At 47.2% G+C, this 22,367-nt stretch overlaps 1 protein-coding gene across 2 annotated transcripts in view; it reads right to left on the minus strand.

Moving 5' to 3' along the window:
- The window catches only part of ELAC2 (elaC ribonuclease Z 2), a 32,015-nt gene that overhangs the window by 4,926 nt on the left and 4,722 nt on the right, over positions 1–22,367 (minus strand). For both annotated transcript variants that reach the window (XM_010596622.3, XM_003416799.3), the window contains exons 6-19: positions 22,243–22,311; positions 20,335–20,454; positions 12,994–13,052; positions 12,582–12,640; positions 12,414–12,486; positions 11,646–11,758; positions 9,746–9,841; positions 8,617–8,755; positions 8,446–8,531; positions 6,320–6,438; positions 4,965–5,061; positions 3,276–3,414; positions 2,732–2,770; positions 2,496–2,605 (exon numbers count right to left, since the gene is read on the minus strand). In XM_010596622.3, the coding sequence (XP_010594924.1) occupies positions 2,496–2,605; positions 2,732–2,770; positions 3,276–3,414; positions 4,965–5,061; positions 6,320–6,438; positions 8,446–8,531; positions 8,617–8,755; positions 9,746–9,841; positions 11,646–11,758; positions 12,414–12,486; positions 12,582–12,640; positions 12,994–13,052; positions 20,335–20,454; positions 22,243–22,311 (1,318 nt within the window). The remainder of the gene's footprint in view (positions 1–2,495; positions 2,606–2,731; positions 2,771–3,275; positions 3,415–4,964; positions 5,062–6,319; positions 6,439–8,445; positions 8,532–8,616; positions 8,756–9,745; positions 9,842–11,645; positions 11,759–12,413; positions 12,487–12,581; positions 12,641–12,993; positions 13,053–20,334; positions 20,455–22,242; positions 22,312–22,367) is intronic.

Genomic DNA, 22,367 nt, shown 5'->3' on the forward strand with positions numbered 1-22,367 from the left:
ACAATAAAGATCATGGAAGAAAAAATAGGGACAATGCTAAAAAACAAAACAGGAGCCCTAATACATGTCATGAACAGTATACAAAACATTACTAAAAAACCCACCAAAACCAAACACTACTAACAACACACAAACACCAGAAGAGAAACTAGATAACTGGGAGCTCCTAAAAATCAAACACCTATGCTCATCCAAAGACTTCACCAAAAGAGTAAGAAGATTACCTACAGACTGGGAAAAAGTTTTTTGCTAATGACATTTCCAATCAACGTCTGATCTCATTTAAAATCTACAATCATACTGCAAAAACTCAACTACAAAAATACAAATAACCCAATTTAAAAATGTGCAAAGGACATGAACAGGCACTTCACTGAAGAAGACATTCGGATACATGAGGAAATGTTCACGATCATTAGCCATTAGAGAAATGCAAATCAAAACTACAATGAGATTCCATCTTACTCCAACAAGGGTGGCATTAATCCAAAAAGCACAAAATAATAAATGTTGGAGAAGTTTTGGAGAGACTAGAACACTTATACACTGCTGGTGGAAATGTAAAATGGTACAACCACTTTGGCAGTCGATTTGGCACTTCCTTAAAAAGCTAGAACTAGAACTACCATACGATCCAGCAGTCCCACTCCTTCGACTATATCCTAGAGAAGTAAGAGCCTTTACATGAACAGATATATGCACACCCATGTTCACTGCAGCACTGTTCACAATAGCGAAAATATGGAAGCAACCAAGGTGCCCATCAGTGGATGAATGGATAAATAAGTTACGGTATATTCACACAATGGGATACTACGCATCCATAAAGAACAATGATGAACCTGTGAATCGTTTTGTAACATGGAGGAATCTGGAAGGCATTATGTTGAGTGAAATTAGTCAGTCTGAAAAGGACAAATGTTGTATGAGACCACTATTACAAAAACTCAAGAAATAGTTTAAACAAAGAAGAAAATATTCTTTGTTGGTTATGAGACTGGGGAGGGAGGGATGAAGGGAAGGAGACGGGTATTCACTAATTATATAGTAGAGAAGAACTATTTTAGGTGAAGGGAAGGACAACACACGATACAGAAGAGGCCAGCACAACTGGACTAAACCAAAAGCAAAGAAGTTTCCTGAATAAACCAAACGCTTCAGAGGCCAGTGTGGCAGGGGTTTGGGGATCATGGTTTCTGAGGACATCTAGGTCAAGTGGCATAAAAAAATCTATTAAGGAAATATTCTGTTGCATCTGGGGTCTTAAACACTGGCAAGCGGCCATCTAAGATACATCCGTTGGTTTCAACCCACCTAGAGCAAAGGAGTATGAAGAGCAGCAAAGACACAAGATAATTATGAGCCCAAGAGACAGAAAGGGCCACATAAACCGGACACTACATTAGCCTGAGACCAGAAGAACTAGATGGTGCCCAGCTACAACCGATGACTGCCCTGACAGGGAACACAACAGAGAACCCCTGAGGGAGCAGGAAAGCAGTGGGATGCTTTTATAATTCTTATAAAAAGACCAGACTTAATGGTCTGAGACTAGAAGTACCCTGGAGGTCATGGTCTCCAGACCTTCTGTTAGCCCAAGACAGGATCCGTTCCCAAAGCCAAGTCTTCAGACAGGGATTGGACTGGAATATGGGACAGAAAATGATACTGGTGAAGAATGAGCTTTTTGGCTCAAGTAGACACATGAGACTATGTGGGCAGCTCCTGTCTGGAGGGGAAATGAGAGGGCAGAGGAGGTCAGAAGCTGGCCGAATGGACACGAAAATAGTGGAAAAAAGGAGCGTGCTGTCTCATTAGGGGGAGAGCAACTAGGAGTATATAGCAAGGTGTATATAAATTTTTGTATGAGAGACTGATTTGATTTGTAAACTTTCACTTAAAGCACAATTAAAAAAAAAAAAACATTCAAGTCTCTCATCGGAGACCTCCAGAATCATTCTTATGAAGAAACGCAATTTAAATGGCAGTCACTAATCAAGGAAAGAGTACTCGAATAAAATAAACCAGATGCAAACCCTCGGGTCACTGCAAGCCACATGACAGATGACCATGCTCTCAGCTGAGGCCACAGAGGGCCCTTTTCAAGCAGGCCATGGACAATTTCAGATGGGAGCTGCCTTTCTCTTGAACTTCCCCTTCATCCGCCAGGAATGGATGGTCTCTGTGCTAGTCACTATCCACGTACCCAGCCCTGGAGCCATTTCATGGAGGAATGTTGGCAAAAAGTATAGAAACAAGCACAGGATGAAAATAAGTGTTGAGAAAAAATGCTTCAAAGAAAACAACCATTTAACTGAGAACCACCTAATGGCTTCTGTTTTCGAGTCAAAGCATTTACCCCGTCTCTGCACTCTGGGATGAAGGTAAGCTTGCAGGGGGCAGCATGCACTGTCCCCAGGATCAAACTTGAGCTTGCTGAGGAGGAGGAGGCAGGAGACGACAGTCTTGGTGGTCAGGCCCACCCGGACACTCACTTGACATGATGCAGAATCTCCTGGCACTGGTAATGGTACTGCTGGAGCCAGGCCATGAGCTGGGTGGGGGCAACCACTAACAAGGGGTGCAATGGCTTTCCTAGTGACGCCTGAAACAGAGGAATCAGAGAATCATATCAACTGCAAAACACCTCAAAAAAAAAAAAATATGGAATGGCAGGAGGTACGGTGATTATGAGACTCAGAATGCCAGTAAAATCAAGGGTCACACTCACCAAAGCTCGTTCTCGCTGCAGCAGGATATTTAATAAGCCCTGAGAAGTAAAAACAAAACATGGGTTAACCACATTCCAACTCTATCTTCTCTCCTGTTATGGTTCTGGAGTTATCATCTCGCGATAGTTCCTAGCTTTCTATCAATCACCATCCCTGTAACACTGCCACAGTGGGGTTTGGCTCATGTGGACCGAAATGTAACACGTAGAAAACAATGTGATCAGTGTTGGCAAGGAAGGGAGACCCCGGTAAGGACCTTGAGTGTCATCTGAGATGCCCCACTGATGGTTCACAGCCAAGTCTTGGACCCCGGATCAAAGTTACATGTGAACTCAAAATTATGTGAAAAGGCAAGACCCTTACTACTGCATGAAAACAAGAAACGTTTTAACTGAGCAGAATGGCTGCTGGGTTTTGTAAAAGACCTCTTCCTAACTAGGAGGTAAAAGACAAAAGCTTCAGGCAAGTTTGGGTCTGGGAAAAAAACAAAGTGGCTGGAAAGCTTGGGTAAACAAAGCTGCCCACCTCCGGCCCAGCACTCACCGTGTGGTGGTCTGCGTGCAGGTGGGACACAAACACGGCAGCCAGCGTGCCCAGGACCCTGTCCACCTCATCACCATAGTGACGGCACAACTGCCCCAACGTGCCTTCGCCACAGTCCAGTAACAGGGACCTGTCAGAGCTAGAGAGAGCACAACAGATTCACCACCACAGGAGAGGGCTCCTTACACTTTAGAGAAAGGTTTTCATTCTAAGGCAGGAAGCCACTGTGGTAATTCCTGTCTTCCACAACCTCTCTCAGGCTTTTTCTTTGAGGAACTTAGATAAAAGCCAATGATTCAACTACAAAGGCAATTTTAGATGTCCATCCTCTACATAAAAGAATTACCCATAACGGAACCTTACAGTCCTTTAAGGTATACACAGCCATACAAATGCTGGATATCAGAAAAACGAAGAGAGTTTGTGGTAGAATGGGAGGGCAAAAACATGTCAGGGTAACACGGCATGTCTGGTTATTTGGGTGGAATGTGGTACAGCCTGTTGGTAATACCAGACAGGCACTGTGCCCGGGGAGCCTGTGCTCAGTCCCCTCTTCAGGGCCTTCTCAAAGCTCGTGTGCGGCAGGCCTGGGAACATGATGCCCGGATGCCACCCTGAGTTCCTGACTGAACTGCTCTCGGGCAGGGCTCAGAGGGCTCTGTCCTGACACAATCCTCAGGCTGTTCTGATGCTCAGCCAGCTCAGAACCTCTGCTGAGATGGACATGGTCGTTGCAAACCTGTCGGGCATGTCCTTCTCCAGGAGGTGCCCTGGAGACTGGGAGGGGTCACCCTCTTTTCAGAGAGAACCCTTGGAGTCCAAGACATGCCAGAGTGGGGGTGGGCAAAGCCAGCCGGCGACAGTGCCTGCAGATAACTCCAGCAGGCACACCGGCCGCTCCAGGGGCTTCTGGGTCAGCAGCCAGAGAAGTGCCTCTTCCCTGGGGCCAGCCCACCCACAGCAGCTCTGCTGCACTTCCTCGGTCATGAGAGACGCATGTGTAACGCATTATCGGATTATGACCTATCGCTGGCATCAAAGACGACAGAGCCAAGCTTAAAACCGAACCTGGTATTTCACAACCGCACCCCCTTAGTGTGTGCATCTGCAGAGGCACGCTGTGCATTTCCAAATGTCTCTGATGAACCTCTGTGCAGATAAATGACACCAGATAAAACCAAAAGTATCCACTAAAGAAACACGTAAGGAGAGCCCAGCAAGGGGGCTGAATACAAAATCAACGTGTCAACTCCAAAAGCTTTTCTAAGATTCCAGCGATGAGTAGCTGGAGGGACAAGACAAGCAGCGATTGAGAGAGACCAGTTCAGACTCCGGATCTGCTACTACAGCTGTGGGGCCGGAGCGGGTAACCGCCCTGAGCATCAGTTTACTCGCTGACAAAACAGGTAGTTACCACGTCACAGGCTTAGTGTGAAAATCTCTTAGCACTGTGCCTGGCATGCTGGGGGACAACTTTTGGTGATTCCCAGAAGGGTAAGTCAGCAGTTAAGTCTATAAAATACATTAACGGCTATGATCCTCTTCCAGGGCAATCCGGCCAAGATGCCAAGCTGACAGGGTCTTATTCAGTCCCATTTTCAGATTAGCCTGGTGGATGGGGCAGGACTTTTGCTTAAAACATTAGCACACTCCTTGATGAACAGGCATTTGCTGGAAGAGCAGTAATACCTTATGTTGACAAGTGTGGAACTGACGTTTCGGATCTTCATTGGGATGGCAGACCCTGTTCCGAGGAAGACTATTTCTGGATACTGGCTGCTTTTCTCTGTGGAAAAACACATGTCAGACAGTCCATTTCTTCTGGTCAAAAATGAGCTGGCTTTCAGCCATGGCACGGGCATAGTCAAGGGCAGGCTGAAGCAGGAGGTTCATCTTCCCAAGAGGGCAATCCAGCTCCAGGAACCAGAAAGTAAGCAGAGACAGACTGACCATCCCAGGACCCTTTCACAAGGACTTCCTCCTCCTCTGGGTTGGAGGCCACACCCTATTGTGAGTGAAGGGCTATCTGAGAAAAACAATCCTGCAGTCCTTTCTGCAAAAGAACTACTCTAGCTAATGCTTTAATTTAAAAAAAGGAGGACTTCTTTACTTTCCGAGCTGGTATCACCTTGTGTCCAGCTGACTACACTCTGTGTGTTGTACTTCATGTCAATCCTCCCAGCAGCCTGCCAGGTAGGTGAGGTCTCGTTTTACAGGTCTTTCCTGAGCCTCAGATATGGTGAGGGGCAGAGCCAGGATTCCAGTTTGGACAGGTCTGACACTTCCAAAGGCTGCTCCCTACCCTTCTGCGGCTTCACACTGCCTGTGCGGCCCAGTGGGAACATTTGCCAAGTGTCCTGTGATCTCAGTGATCTTTCAGATACACAAAGGAAATACACCAGGGAAGTCTTTCCGTAACACATACAGGAAAGCGATCCCTGGGGGATGGAAAATGTAGCCATCACTGCTCGGACTTGGACCTCAGATTGCCTGGTTCTGATCTCCAAGGAGAGACTGAAGTTTGGTGAACTATCATTTGGCTAGATTAAACCACCAAACCCACCTTCTATTCAGCGTTCTCCTTCTATCATTAGTTGAAAAAAATACTAGGAAAACTGACAACAAGAGCAGAAGTCAGGCACTTCCTTGGACCACTTCCTGATGGGGCACTTACGACCAAACAAGGTGAGTGGGCTAGTATCTTCCTTGGATACGTATCAGCAGATCCAGGCCTAGACCCAGGATTAGATCTAGGCCCAGACCCAGGATTAGATCCAGGCCTAGACCCAGGACAAGATCCAGGACTGATCCAGGACTAGATCCAGGCCTAGAACCAGGTTTAATTGGTCTGGGATGGGGCAGGTGCTGGTATTTTTAAAGCTTCCCGCCTCCTTGCATCATTCTAACGTATAGCCAAAGCAGAGAAACACTCCATTAAAGAAATAAATCAGGGTAGAATGTGCCTTGGCAGGACTCTGCAATACCATGAAGCCCATGAGGGAGGGCAGAGCCAGGGGAGAGGCCGTCAGTGGGCTCCTGCTCACCAGCTGGGGTGGGACCATCCTGCACACTCTTCCTGGACTCCTGCACGCTCTCCTGGAAGTTGGGGAGCTCCAGGGCCTCAGCTATGAATTCATCAGGATTGCAAGTAAGAACAGCATCCCTGCAGAGAGAAAGCATCTCAGGTGACCAAGGTGGAAGAGGGTCTCAAGCAAAACCAAGCTAGATATCCTGAATAAATTCATGGAAACAATCTGCAGAAAGCAATTCTGTCCTACTGCCTTTTGGAGCCTTTCTCAGCTAAGCATCGGACGTCAGAGTAAGTTCTGTACAGCTCAGCTCCTCAGAGCACCACTCAGCCTCAGAGCCTGACAGCTAGAGGACGCTCTGCACACTAGACAGGGCTTGTGAACTCCAGGCGAATGACATCTGAGGGGGACACTTCTTTGTGGGGGCTGTCCTGTGCACTGTAGGATGTTCAGCAGCATCCCTGGCCTCTTCTCACTAAACGCCAGTAGCACCTGTGCCCCCACCAGCTGTGGTAATGAAAAAGTCTTCAGAAATGCCCAGTGTCCCCGGAGGGAAATCGTCCAGGGCTGAGAAGCACAGCCTGAGAGCGGTGGCTCTTAATGCGCACTACTATTCAACTGGGAACCTTATTAAAGCGCAGAGCCTGATTCGGGGGCTGGGGCTGGGGGTGCTGAGATTCAGCGTTTCTAGCAGGACCCCAGATGATGCTGGTCCTGACCACACTGAGGAGCGAGGCCCTGGACCAGTGAATCTTCAACCTGGCCGGCCATTAAAAGCACCTGGGAGCTTGAGCGAGTCCCTGGCCTAACCCTCAGGATTCTAATTCAGCCAGTGCTCCTTGGAAACCCTGTGGGGCCGTTCTACGCTGTCCTGTAGGGTCGCTATGAGCCAGAATTGATTCAACCGCAATGGATTTGGATTTGATTTTGGGGGGGGGGGGGGGGCAAAAAAAAAGAAGAATGTTGCCATCAAGGATTCCAACTCATAGCAACCCTATAGGACCAGGTAGACCCTCCCCTTTCCAAGGAGCGCCTGGTGGATTCAAACCGCCGACCTTTCGGTTAGCAGCTGTAGCTCTTAACCACTGCGTCCCCAGGGTTTCTAGGCCTGGGGCAGGACCCAGGAATTGTATTTTTTAACAAGTACACAGTGAATCCGCATGTTGCTAGGTTGTTAGTCACTGGTTTGGAGACCAGCCTGTGCAGATGTTGACAAAGGGCCAACAGGCTCTTCAACCCCAGGATGTCGTCGTGTGTTGTCCTGAATCACGCTACCACATAGTTCTTAAAGAGCCTGACAGCTCAGCCACAGGAGCACACACACATCCAGTAATACTGCAGAACACGGTCTATCCTAATGCAGACACTGTGGAGCAGACAGGGAACTTCAAATTATTCAAGATTCAGATTTTAAAAATTAAAATAAAGACCTCTGGCATTTTCTCACATTACTAGCTGGAATACAAACTGGTAGAGCCTTCCCGGACAACAATTTATATGGCTCAAACATCTTAAAAAACTTTCACTCTGATCCAGCAATCCCACGTCTAGGAATTACCCTAAGGGAACAGAGTTCCATTCATACCTTTATATTAAAGACATTTACTGTTTCAGAAAAATAGCTAAGACTCGGTAACATCCCAAATAAGTAAACCTCCCTTCCTGAAATACCAATAAAAAACCTCATTACTGGAGACTAATGATGCAGGAGAAGATGTTTTTCTACTACAGCCTCACAAAGACAAAGTCAAAAACATATCAACAATCGTTATCTCTGGGTGATGCGATTCTGGGTGCCTGATCTGCTTCCTCACCCGTCCCCTGTTTTCTATGTAGTAAAACAAGAAGCGTGTATCGCTGTTACTAACCAGGGGAACAGCTGTAGAGAAGGACAGTCGCTGGCCCCAGTCCCCCTACCTCAACCTGGACTAGGGTCAGTCTGTTTTTGTAACTCAGTGTTGGAACACAGCCATATCCCTTTATTTATGTACTTTCTGTGGCTCTTTGCAGCTACAATGGCAGATGAAGAGTTACGACAGAGACAGAATGGCCCACAAAGCCTAAAATATTTTCTATCCAGGCCTATACAGAAAGTCTGCTGACCCAACCACGGCCATGACACTGGATCGCCCCGCACTGACCGCTGCCACTCCCTCCTGGGCCGGAGCTGATATTTGAGGAGACATTCAGCCCGCATGGCGGGCACGCGGAAGGCAGTACCTTCTCCCTGGAAGAGACAGAAACACAAACACGCTCCATGGGGAGAAAGAAAGTGCAGGAGCCGAGCCAACCGGGCTACCCTGTGACGCTACCTGATGGCGGAGGTCGGCGAGCGGGGGGAAGATGCTGGGGTGGATGAGGTTGAGCTGCGTCTGAATCTTGTGGCTGCGGAGGTTGTGAACTGACGTACAGTTCTCATTCAGGATCAGGTGCTGCGTGTCAGGCCCAAACCTAAGACAAAAGACCCACCATTGGCAGCACGCTTTAGGGGACATTTCATCTAGTGGGCAGCACTGGGGATTAGGAAGTGTTCACAGAATGTCAGGGACAAAATGGCCAAACGTAATTCTGCTCCTTCTGTCTCTACACACCTGCTGTCTTCAGGATGTGCTGAGAAGAGTGCTGGGAAAAACAAGAAAAATGAAGATGTTTGGGCCTATCGACAGTGATGCAAAAACAAAATGGAGAATGGGGTGGAAGCAGAAAAGACACAGTGAGAGGAAGGCAGAGAGTGTATGTTAAGACTCAAGCCCTACAGGAACAGAGAGAGCTGAGCAGCAAGAGACTGCCGGGCTTATGGGGAGGGAGATGAAGGGAGATGTATGGGGAGAAACAGGCGGGGAGGCAGGAGTAGACCCACGCTTACTCTCTCCCCTAAGTTTAACTCAGAGAATCCTGCCCACCTGACACCAGCCTTGGCCGACGAAGCCAAGAGGAAAAAAGTAAAACAAACACTCTTTCCACTTACTAAATTTGGGTAGCATCTAAAGATTAAAGTAAACAAAATAGAACTATAAAGTATTTAACATGCTGCCTGACACACAGCAAGCACTCGATAAACAGAAGCTATCACTGTATGCTCTCCAGTCGATTCTTTAGGATTCACACGTAAAATCATCAACAAAAAGGCGGTATTTGTTCAGAGGCTGAGTATAGAGTACATATCGGTGTGAAATTGAACCCTTGCCATAGCCAAGCTGCACACAGACACATGCACACTCTGCCACCCTGGGGCAGGATTTCCTCACAGGAGGGGTACGGGGGTGCTCCTGGACTTCCAAGAAGGCAGTCATCCCAGAGAGCTGGGGCCTGAGAACATGCAGCAGGGGCTGAAGGACGGGTAGGTAGCACGTGAGTAAACACAGCGAGAAGGAAGGAGCAATGGGAACTCCTGGACAACCAGCACAGCTGCCCTGTGAGCCGCTGGGCAGGGCTCCATACCTCTCCATCCACTGCTGGTATCTACTGTCCAAGAGCACAGATTCTGGGGCCAGGTGAACCACCAGGGCCACAGGGGCATCAGCCTTCCCTTGGTACCTGGAAGGAAGAGTGGGGTTTTACTTTGTAAAGTGACACGAACTCAAGGAGAGAATACAGAACTTGTGCAGACAGACTGTGCCAGGCTGGGAGGCACGCCCCAGCTCTCCCTTCCCAAGAGCCCCTGCCATGGGTGCAGCAGCGAGCTGACAGCCCTCTGGGCCAGGCCACACTCTGCCCGGCTATTCCCTGCAGAGCGCAGGCACAGCGGGGCACCAAGCTGGGCCACTGCTCCCTGATGCAGCAGGACCTTTCTCAGGGCCATGCTGCAGCTGTTGCTCTTCCTGCCATCCCTCCTTTCACAGAGGCCAGACCTGCAAAGTGCACAAAGGCCCTCCCCTCTACTCCTGCTCTCTCCACCCCTGCGGCTTTTACAGGCGTTTCCCCAGGGAATCTCTAGCACTTCTAATTCCACCTTGGTGTGGCTTTCCAGAGGACCTGAGACACAGGTAGAAAAAAATCAAAACCCTCTCTAATTCCACCACACAGAAAACAACGTAACATGCTGATTAAAACTCATTAACATGTTCCTGTGGGATGCGGACCCCAAATTTTCATAAGACCAGACTTAATGGTCTGACTGAGACTGGAAGGACCCCGGTGGTCATGGCCCCCAGGCCTTCTGTTGGCCCAGGACAGAAACCATTCCCAAAGCCAGCTCTTCAGACATGGATTGGACTGGACCGTGGGTTGGAGGGGGATGCTGGTGAGGGGTAAGCTTCTTGGATCAGGTGGACACTTGAGACTATGTTGGCATCTCCTGCCTGGAGGGGAGATGAGAGGGTGGAGGGGGTTAGAAGCTGACGAAATGGACAAGAAAAGAGAGTGGAGGGAGAGAGCGGGCTGTCTCATTAGGGGGAGAGTAATTAGGAGTGTATAGCAAGGTGTATACAGGTTTTTGTGTGAGAGACTGACTTGATTTGTAAACTTTCACTTAAAGCACAATAAAAATTATTAAAAAAAAACTCAACTTGTTCCAGTTCCTTTAAAAAAAAAGCTAGCTATTTTCATAGAGCCTTCCCCTGCCACACACAAGCCGTGCCCTGAAGCTGAGAGCAATGTCCGGTGCACAGGGGGCTCACAGCTCACTCACAGGAGGGGCCTGACAGCACCGCTGCCCACGGCTCTGTTCAAACACAAAACCTGTGCATCAGGGTGCCTGGATCTCCCCACAGAAAAAGGGTCTATTGTGCTAATAAGAATCAGATAAGTGAAAAAATACATATAAAAAAAAAATGAGGAACAGGAAAAAAAAATAGAATAAACCATTAAGAATGGGAGAAAGGCTAAGACACAGACGTGTGGGTCAGAGTCCACCTAGGGTTAAAGCTAAACTGCAAAGCTGACAAGCCATTCTGGAGAACCAAACACGAGAGCACTCAGGTCTGCTCTCAGGCTGTGATTCCGTCCCTCCACAGACCCTTCACCAAGGCCGTCTCAAACACATCTGATCTATCTGAGTTGTTCAATGTAGGTAAACGTAAGAAAATTCAGGTAGGTTAGAATAATACAAAGAACGGTATTTTGAGTATTAGTTAGAATCCAGTCCAGAGTTCTAGAATTTACTGTGGACTTTCTAGTGCACAGTGGTCTCTGGTTTTCCATTTTTTCTAATTTCACTTCAAGGCTGCATGCACCCCAGTGCTCACTGACTCTCACCAGGCAACGTAAATCCTGCCAGTATGACCGGCTCTCAGGCAGGAGCCTCCACCTCAGCATAATGGCTTCTGAAGGCAGCACCGCCCAGGCAAGAAGCCCATCTAGGCAGGGCTGGGCCTCTCGCACCCCCGAGACCCCTCCTTACCTCTGGAAGGCAGCATTTTCACAGATGGGTTGTATGAACCCTTCATCTGGACACTCTACCACAACAAAAGCAAGACCAGGATCTGGAGGCGTACAGATCTCTTCAGGCAAAATCTGCAAAATTAAATAAGCCAATACTGGGTCATGGTGCCTTCCCAGGGCAGAGTCACAGCTCATGGGCAAATCGAGATGGACTTCAACGCACTTGAGACCATGACCCAATCCCACTTCAGCAAGGCTGAGCCAAGTCCACACAGCACAGAGCCAGCGTTAAGGATCATCACCCATGCCCTCCTGCTCCCTCTATTTATAACTGAGCAGACAGGAACGAGCTGCCGGAGGCGGTTCACACCTATAGTTTGCAGAGCCAGTCCTGCCAGGACTCTATTTGGTCTGTGGCCACTGACCCTACCCGCCTTAGACACAGGTAAAGAAAACATCTCTTTGAGGTGTGTGCCAGTCCCTCCTTACAGGACACACTGCTAGACACTGCCCTGAGCTTGAGTACAAGGGAAGGCGATCCACCTCTCAGAAGAAGGACCAGCAGAATCAGAACCTATGGAAGTACACAAAGCAGCCAGAGGCGATGTGCAGGACACCTCTTGACTACAGATCTCACTTCATCGCTTAGCCAAGTGACAGCCAGCCAAGCGGTTCCACTGCCCCAGGAAGTAGTTTGTGGGGCCTGAACTAGGTAGTGAATCTCTGCAGTGTTCCTGGCCCTACCTGTAACTACGGAAACATCATGAAAGAAAACCAGGAGTCTTACCTCTCTTCCTTCAAAAGTAACACTTTTGCCATCCTTCACAGCGGTGATGATTGGAGCAATGGCAGCCGTCCCCCTGAAATGAAGAGGGAAGACCTCTGTGAGATGAGGACTGTTTATGAGCAGAGGAAAGCCCACCCATTCCCCTACAGCCGTGTCTCTGGCTCTTACACTGGGAGGCCCAGCTCCTTTGCTTTGAGCACCAAGAACTTTCCTTTCTTCATGTGAAGCTGCAATGGAGAGAACGCAGACGTAACGTCAGTACTAATGGAGCAGCTTGGTTTAAGTCAATTTTCTTAGAAGTGTGCTAACCTGTTTTTTTCCCCCCTAAATGATTTACAGTTTAAAATAAAGATTACTCCCTTAAGAAAGTATATACAGGTATATACATTCTGAAGAAGTGATCTGTTTTGAAACACTTTAGTATTAAAAGCTTCAAAACAGACCATCAATTGCTCCTATGCAAGTTCAAGTTGAAACTGAAGAAATTCACTGAACAAGTGCTAATCGGAGCCTGTCGACTACCCACATGCTAGCTACCACGTGCACGTTCCCTTAAAACCCAACAGAAAAGTTCTCTTACCTTACACACAAAAGCTACTACCAAGGAAGGGTCCCTGCCATCCATTTTCTGGCTAACACCTGACGAAAAACATACTTGGTTATAACAAGGTAAATGGGAAGTTTGCATAGGTTTCACAAATAGATGATAATCTGATACCTAATTTGACTTTAAGTAAAAATTAAATGAACAAAACCTTCCCAATACAAAGGTCAAAGAATATACTAACATTCTCAAGCAGCCTTTTTTTTTTCCTCTACAAGTACTTAAGTTGAGGTTGAGTAAAACACAAAACTCTACCACAAAAATAGTAGAATGGCAAGTGAAACTAAAAAACAAATCAAAACACATTTTATGTAGAAGAGAGAAAAACAGAAATAAGTATCAGAATACGTGAAATAGCATGGACAATAAAAATGGCCTGCAGATAGAAAAGGATGGAATACTACCTCATTCTATGAAGCCAGCATATCCGATACCAAAACCAGGTAAAGACACCACAAAAAAAAAAAAAAGAAAAAAACACTATAGACCTAAATCCCTCATGAACATAGATGCAAAAATCCTCAACAAGATTCTAGCCAATAGAATTCAACAACGTGTCAAAAAAAATAATCCACCATGACCAAGTGGAATTTATACCAGGTATGCAAGGTTGGCTCAATATTAGAAAAACCATTAATGTAATCCACCATATAAATAAAACAAAAGACAAAAACCACATGATCTTATCAATTGATGCAGAAAAGGCATTTGACAAAGTCCAACACCCATTCATAATAAAAACTCTCGGCATATTAGGAATAGAAGGAGAATTCCTCAACATAGTAAAGGACATCTATACAAAGCCAACAGCCAACATCATTCTAAATGGAGAGAGCCTGAAAGCATTTCCCTTGAGAACGGGAACCAGACAAGGATGCCCTTTATCACCGCTCTTATTCAACATTGTGCTGGAAGTCCTAGCCAGAGCAATTAGGCTAGACAAAGAAATAAAGGGTATCCAGATTGGCAAGGAAGAACTAAAATTATCTCTATTTGCAGACAACATGATCTCATACATAGAAAACCTAAGGAATCCTCAAGAAAACTACCGAAACTAATAGAAGAGTTCAGCAGAGTTTCAGGTTACAAGATAAACATACGAAAATCAGTTGGATTCCTCTACACCAACAAAAAGAACATCGAAGAGGAAATGACCAAATCAATACCATTCACAGTAGCCCCCAAGAAGATAAAATACTTAGGAATAAATCTTACCAGAGATGTAAAAGACCTATACAAAGAAAATTACAAGGTACTACTGCAAGAAACTAAAAGGGACCTACATAAGTGGAAAAAACATACCTTGCTCATGGATAGGAAGACTTAACATTATAAAAATGTCTGTTCTACCAAAACCCATCTATATATACAGTGCACTTCCGATCCAAATTCCAACTACATTTTTCAATGTGATGGAGAAACAAATCGCCAACTTCATATGGAAGGGAAAGAAGCCCTGGATAAGTAAAGCATTACTGAAAAAGAAGAACAAAGTGGGAGGCCTCACTCTTCCTGATTTTAGAACATATTATACAGCCACAGTAGTCAAAACAGCCTAGTAACTGGTACAACACCAGACACATAGACCAATGGAAGAATTGAGAACCCAGATATAAATCCATCCACATATGAGCAACTGATATTTGACAAAGGCCCAGTGTCAGTTAATTGGGGAAAAGATAGTCTTTTTAACAAATGGTGCTGACATACCTGGATATCCACCTGCAAAAAAATGAAACAGGACCCACACCTCACACCACACACAAAAACTAACTCCAGATGGATCAAAGATCTAAACATAAAGTCTAAAACGATAAGGATCATGGAAGAAAAAATAGGGACAACATTAGGAGCCCTAATACAAGGCATAAACAGAATACATAACATTACTAAAAACGATGAGGAGCTACCAGGTAACTGGGAGCTCCTAAAAATCAAATACCTATGCTCATCTAAAGACTTCACCAAAAGAGTAAAAAGACAACCTACAGACTGGGAAAAAATTTTCAGCTACGACATCTCCAAACGGCACCTGATGTCTAACATCTACATAATTTTGCTAAAATTCAACCACAAAAAGGCAAACAACCCAATTAAAAAGTGGGCAAAGGATATTAACAGGCACTTTGCTAAAGAAGACATTCAAGCGGCTAACAGATACATGAGGAAATGCTCTCGATCATTAGCCATTAGAGAAATGCAAATTAAAACTACAATGAGATTCCATCTCACTCCAACAAGGCTAGCATTAATCCAAAAAACACAAAATAATAAATGTTGGAGAGGATGTGGAGAGACTGGAGCACTTATACACTGCTGGTGGGAATGTAAAATGGTACAACCACTTTGGAAATCAATTTGGCGTTTCCTTAAAAAGCTAGAAATAGAACTACCATACGACCCAGCAATCCCACTCCTCAGGATACATCCTAGTGAAATAAGAGCCTTTACACAAACAGATATATGCGTACCCATGTTTACTGCAGCACTGTTTACAATAGCAAAAAGATGGAAACAACCAAGATGCCCATCAACTGATGGATAGATTATGGTATATTCACACAATGGAATACTACGCATTGATAAAGAACAGTGAGGAATCTGTGAAACATTTCATAACATGGAGGAACCTGGAAGGCATTATGCTGAGTGAAATTAGTCACATGCAAAAGGACAAATATTGTATAAGATGACTATTATAAGATCTTGAGAAATAGTTTAAACTGAGAAGAGCACATTCTTTTGTGGTTACGAGAGGGGGGTGGGAGGGAGGGTAGGAGAGGGTTATTTACTGATTAGACAGTAGATAAGAAGATGAAAGAAGGACAACACTCGATACAGGGGAGGTCAGCACAACTGGACCGGACCAAAAGCAAAGAAGTTTCCTGAATAAACTGAATACTTCGAAGGTCAGCAGAGCAAGGGTTGGGGTTTGGGGACTATGGCTTCAGGGGACATCTAAGTCAACCGGCAAAATAAAGTCTATTAAGAAAACAGTCTGCATCCCATTTTGAAGTGTGGCGTCTAGGGTCTTAAATGCTAACAAGCGGCCATCTAAGATGCATCAATGAGTCACAACCCACCTGGATCAAAGGAGAATGAAGAACACCAAGCTCACAAGGTAATTATGAGCCCAAGAGACAGAAAGGACTACATGAACTAGAGACTACATCATCCTGAGACCAGAAGAACTGGATGGTGCCCAGCCACAACCGATGACTGCCCTGACAGGGAACACAACAGAGAACCCCTGAGGGAGCAGAACAGTGGGATGCAGACCCCAAATTCTCAAAAAGACCAGACTTAATAGTCTGACTGAAACTAGAAGGATCCCAGCAGTCAGGGTCCCCAAACCTTCTGTTGGCCCAGCAGCAGAACCATTCCCAAAGCCAACTTGTCAGACATGGATTGGACTGGACAATGGGTTGGAGAGGGATGCTGGTGAGGAGTGAGCCACTTGCACCAGGCGGACACTTGAGACTATGGTGGCATCTCCTGTCTGGAGGGGAGATGTGAGGGTAGAGGGGGTTAGAAACTGACAAAATGGTCATGAAAGGAGAGACTGGAAGGAGGCAGTGGGCTGACTCATTACAGGGAGAGTAAATGGGAGTATGTAGTAAGGTGTATATAAGTTTATATGTGAGAGACTGACTTGATTTGTAAACTTTCACTTAAAGCACAATAAAATCATAAAAAAAAAAATGGCCTGCACAGAACATGTGGGTATCACTCTCCCCCACCCCGTGTTATCCAAAAAAGGACCGCTTACATAGGGTCGGCCTCTTCTTGGTCGTCAGACAGAAAACCTTGGGACAAAAAGGGACCTAACATGCTTTCCTGGACAAGAGCATTCTTAAGCAGTCTCACCCCTTTGAGACCCTAATCTTGGAATTTTAAGTAAGTTCCCCACAGGTTGTCATTCTGAAAGAAAAGGTGCTGACCATTCACTGGTATGAACGTTTTGTCAGCTTAGCGGGTACAGCTTCTCATTGAAAATGAGGCTGCATTAATGAAAACTACGACCTGCCGGGCCGTGCCCACCTCTGGTAAAGTCAGTGCAAAGCTCTGGGCATCCCCAGGTCTGCAGACTGACCTTAGAGCACAGGGGCTGCCGCAGCCTCTCTCGTTCTCCCCACATGCCACGGGCGACATGTCTGTTATTACACACATCGTTCCTCATGACAGTGATTCCAGTTAGAGCGTCACAGGGAGAGAGCATGTCTGTTCTCACACACATCACTCCTTATAACAGTGATCCCAGTTAGAGCGTCACAGGAGAGAGCATGTCTGTTCTTACACACATCGTTCCTCATCACAGTGATTTCAGTCAGAGCGTCACAGGGACAGAGCGCATCTGTTCTTACACACATCGCTCCTGATGACAATGATCCCGGTCAGAGCGTCACAGGGAGAGAGCGCGTCTGTTCTTACACACATCGCTCCTCATGACAGTGATCCCGGTCAGAGTGTCACAGGGAGAGAGCGTTTCTGTTCTTACACACATCGCTCCTCATGACAGTGATTCCAGTCAGAGCGTCACAGGGAGAGGGCGTGTCTGTTCTTACACACATCACTCCTTACGACAATGATTCCAGTCAGAGCGTCACAGGGAGAGAGCGTGTCTGTTCTTGCACACATCGCCCCTCATGACAGTGATCCCGGTCAGAGTGTCACAGGGAGAGAGCGTTTCTGTTCCTACACACATCGCTCCTCATGACAGTGATTCCAGCCAGAGCAGCACAGGGAGAGGGCGTGTCTGTTCTTACACACATCACTCCTTACAACAATGATTCCAGTCAGAGCGTCACAGGGAGAGAGCGTGTCTGTTCTTACACACATCACTCCTCATGACAGTGATTCCAGTCAGAGCGTCACAGGGAGAGGGCATGTCTGTTCTTACACACATCGCTCCTTACGACAGTGATTCCAGCCAGAGCGTCACGTGGAAAGAGCACGTCTGTTCTTACACACATCGCTCCTCATCACAGTGATTCCAGTCAGAGCGCCACAGGGAGAGAACGTGTCTGTTCTTACACACATCGCTCCTCACGACAGTGACTCCAGTCAGAGCGTCACAGGTAGAGAGCGTGTCTGTTCTCACACACATCACTCCTTACGACAGTGATTCCAGTTAGAGTGTCACATGGAGACAGCGTGTCTGTTCTTACACACATCGCTCCTCATAACAGTGATCCCAGTTAGAGCGTCACAGGGAGAGAACGTGTCTGTTATTACACACATCGCTCCTCATGACAGTGATTCCAGTCAGAGCGTCACAGGGGGAGAGCGTGTCTGTCCTTACACACATCGCTCCTCATGACAGAGATTCCAGTCAGAGCGTCACAGGGAGAGGGCGTTGTCTGTTCTTACAGACATCACTCCTTACGACAGTGATTCCAGTCAGAGCGTCACAGGGAGAGAGCATGTCTGTTCTTACACACATCGCTCCTTACGATAGTGATTCCAGCCAGAGCGTCACATGGAAAGAGCACGTCTGTTCTTACATCGCTCCTTACGACAGTGATTCCAGTCAGAGCGTCACAGGGAGAGAACGTGTCTGTTCTTACACACATCGCTCATCACAGTGATTCCAGGCAGAGCGCCACAGGGAGAGAACGTGTCTGTTCTTATACGTCACTCCTTATAACAGTGACTCCAGTCAGAGCATCACAGGGAGAGAGCGTGTCTGTTCCTACACACATCGCTCCTTATAACAGTGACCCCAGTTAGAGCGTCACAGGGAGAGAACTTGTCTGTTCTTACACACATCATTCCTCATGACAGTGATTCCAGTCAGAGCGTCACAGGGACAGAGCGTCTGTTCTTACACACATCGCTCCTCATCACAGTGATTCCAGTCAGAGGGTTACAGGGAGAGAGCGTGTCTGTTCTTACACACATCGCTCCTCATGACAGTGATTCCAGTCAGAGGGTTACAGGGACAGAGCGCATCTGTTCGTACACACATCGTTCCTCATGACAGTGATTCCAGTCAGAGCGTCACAGGGACAGAGCGCGTCTGTTCTTACACACATCGTTCCTCATGACAGTGATTCCAGTCAGAGCGTCACAGGCACAGAGCGCTCTGTTCTTACACACATCGCTCCTCATCACAGTGATTCCAGTCAGAGCGTCACAGGCACAGAGCGCTCTGTTCTTACACACATCGCTCCTCATCACAGTGATTCCAGTCAGAGCGTCACAGGGAGAGAACGTGTCTGTTCTTACACACATCGCTCCTCATCACAGTGATTCCAATCAGAGCGTCACAGGGAGAGCACGTGTCTGTTGTTACACACATCACTCCTCATGACAGTGATTCCAGTCAGAGCGTCACAGGGAGAGAACGTGTCTGTTCTTAAACACATCGCTCGTCATCACAGTGACTCCAGTCAGAGCGTCACAGGGAGAGAGCGTGTCTGTTCTCACACACATCACTCCTTACGACAGTGATTCCAGTTAGAGCGTCACAGGGAGAGAACTTGTCTGTTCTTACACACATCGCTCCTCATCGGTGATTCCAGTCAGAGCGTCACAGGGAGAGAGCGTGTCTGTTCTTACACACATCGCTCCTGATGATAGTGATTCCAGTCAGAGCGTCACAGGGACAGAGCGCGTCTGTTCTTACACACATCGTTCCTCATGACAGTGATCCCAGTCAGAGTGTCAGAGGGACAGAGTGTGTCTGTTCTTACACACATCGCTCCTCATGACAGTGATCCCGGTCAGAGCGTCACAGGGAGAGAGCGTGTCTGTTCTTACACACATCGATCCTTACGACAGTGATTCCAGTCAGAGCGTCACAGGGAGAGAACGTGTCTGTTCTTACACACATCGCTCCTCATCACAGTGATTCCAGTCAGAGCGCCACAGGGAGAGAACGTGTCTGTTCTTACACACGTCGCTCCTCATGACAGTGACTCCAGTCAGAGCGTCACAGGGAGAGGGCGTGTCTGTTCTTACACACATCGCTCCTTACGACAGTGATTCCAGCCAGAGCGTCACATGGAAAGAGCGCGTCTGTTCTTACATCGCTCCTTACGACAGTGATTCCAGTCAGAGCGTCACAGGGAGAGAACGTGTCTGTTCTTACACACATCGCTCCTTGTAACAGTGATCCCAGTTAGAGCGTCACAGGGAGAGAGCGAGTCTGTTCTTACACACATCACTCCTTACAACAGTGATTCCAGTCAGAGCGTCACAGGGAGAGCACTTGTCTGCTCTTACACACATCGCTCCTCATGATAGTGATTCCAGTCAGAGCGTCACAGAGATAGACGGAAGCCCCTTCCCGTGCCCTATTTTAAGTGTCATTACCATCTGGAAGGTGCTGCTCATTTTCAGCTGATCCAGAGTTTGAAGGCTGCTTTGGACTGAGTCTGCCGAGAGGTCTTTCTGGTCTCTGGGCTGATTGGTGGTCTCTACAGCTCTGCTCACCTGGTCGGTACAGGAAACAAATTACACACCACACACAGTGAGCTCACAGCCGAAGCCCAGATGTTCACATGTACCAATGCCAGAAAGCCAGTTAAATTCAGCACACTTTTGATCAGAGGAGAAAATAACTAGTTACCTCCCCACCCAGTCTGCATAGTAATTACGTCTTACTCATCCTTACACTTCTGCACATCTCACAGCCTTGTCTGTAGTCGGAACTCAATGGTGTTTGCTGACTAAAAAGCATGAAGGCTACAGGCTGGTTTATATGTTTTCATCACTCTAAATAAACAGACTTAGGTCTGAAGGTTATTCCCCCGCTTTGAGAAGCGTTCTAGTTTGCAGTTAAATCTCAAGGTGAAAGTAATAACGCAGTGCTATGAGAAGCTGGAGCACAGCTGCTGGTCTCAAGAGAAGCCCTGCTTGTTCCTCCATGTCCACAGGGAATCAGGGCAACAATCAGCAGCAAAACTGAGCTAGGCAGGCACTGATCACAAACGCATATAAACGTAAACTGCTCAAGGCCCTGGAGGGAAGAAAGGGTGCTAGACAGGAAGAGCAGGGGGACACGGATGGGCTGGGGCATGGAGGCAGGCTGCAGGCAGGTCAGAGAGAACATCTGGCCCAGAGTGATCAGGCAAGGAGAGTTTCAGCTAGACTCACCCTCTCACTGGCCAAGACGTACTTGTGCCTTTGCTCTGGCCACCTCCTTCCCTCTGGCCACCTCCTCTCCTCCCTCCCTCCCTCGTCCCACCCCAGTGACAACATAAGCCTCATCTACGGCAGGCTTGGGACTTCTCTGGTCTTCTTGGCTGTGCTCATCCATACCCCTAGATAAGTAGCATACCAGTTAGCATGGTCAAGGAAAGGCACCGACTGCCCTGGATTCAATCCACATCCAAGTAAGGCCTGATACAGAATGTGGCAGCCAGACTCAGGACAACACTGACATGGCAGGCCCTGGTGCCTGAGAATGCTCTCAGGAGCTTCTGACCCTAACTTCTTGTAGGATGCCATTATCCATGTTCAGTGTTCACCTGCACATCTCGCCAGATCCTCTCAAAGGAAGGTACTTACAGCTGTGGCAAACAAACACCATGCAATGAACGTGTAAACTGAGAGCAGTCCACTTTCTGACAGGGCTCCAGGTGTCACATTCCAAAGCACTGTCACTGTCATTACACGAGTTACAGGCATCTGTCACATTCCAAAGCACCTCACTGCCATTGCACGGGACTTACATGCATCTGTCACACTCCAAAGCACCATCTCTGCCATTATAGATGACTTACAGGTGTCTGTCCCATTCCAAAGCACCTCACTGTCACTACACGTGAGTTACATGTGTTTGTCAATTTCCAAAGCACTGTCATTGCAAGTACACGTGAGTTACATGCGTCTGTCACATTCCAAAGCACCGTCACTGCCATTATAGGTGAATTACATGCAGCTGTCCCATTTCAAAGCACCGTCATTGCAATTACACCTGAGTTACAGGCGTCTGTCCCATTCCAAAGCACCTCACTGTCAATATACGTAAGTTACAAGCATCTGTCCCATTCCAAAGCACCATCACTGCCACTACACATGAGTTACAGGCGTTGTCCACAGGACCATAGCTCCTCCAGGGCAGCGATGCCATCTCAGCTCCTCTGCTAAGTTTCCGCATCGTGCTCCACACAGGGCACACAGTGCAAGGACTTTAACGGTTTCTACCTGCACCCGCATCTTCCTGCCTTACGACCTAGGACCTACACCCTCCTTCTCAGAGTCTGATTTCATACTCACTGTGTATGGGAATCTGGAAAACCGTCATGGTTTCGTCTTTGTATTCTGGCGCCGAGTGGGGTCGCACAGCTAAGTGATAAAGTGGCAACAAAAAAACGGGGGTGCATTAGCAAAGATGTCGCGAA

The sequence above is a fragment of the Loxodonta africana genome, chromosome 18, assembly GCF_030014295.1.
Source record: "Loxodonta africana isolate mLoxAfr1 chromosome 18, mLoxAfr1.hap2, whole genome shotgun sequence".
NCBI lineage: Eukaryota > Metazoa > Chordata > Mammalia > Proboscidea > Elephantidae > Loxodonta > Loxodonta africana.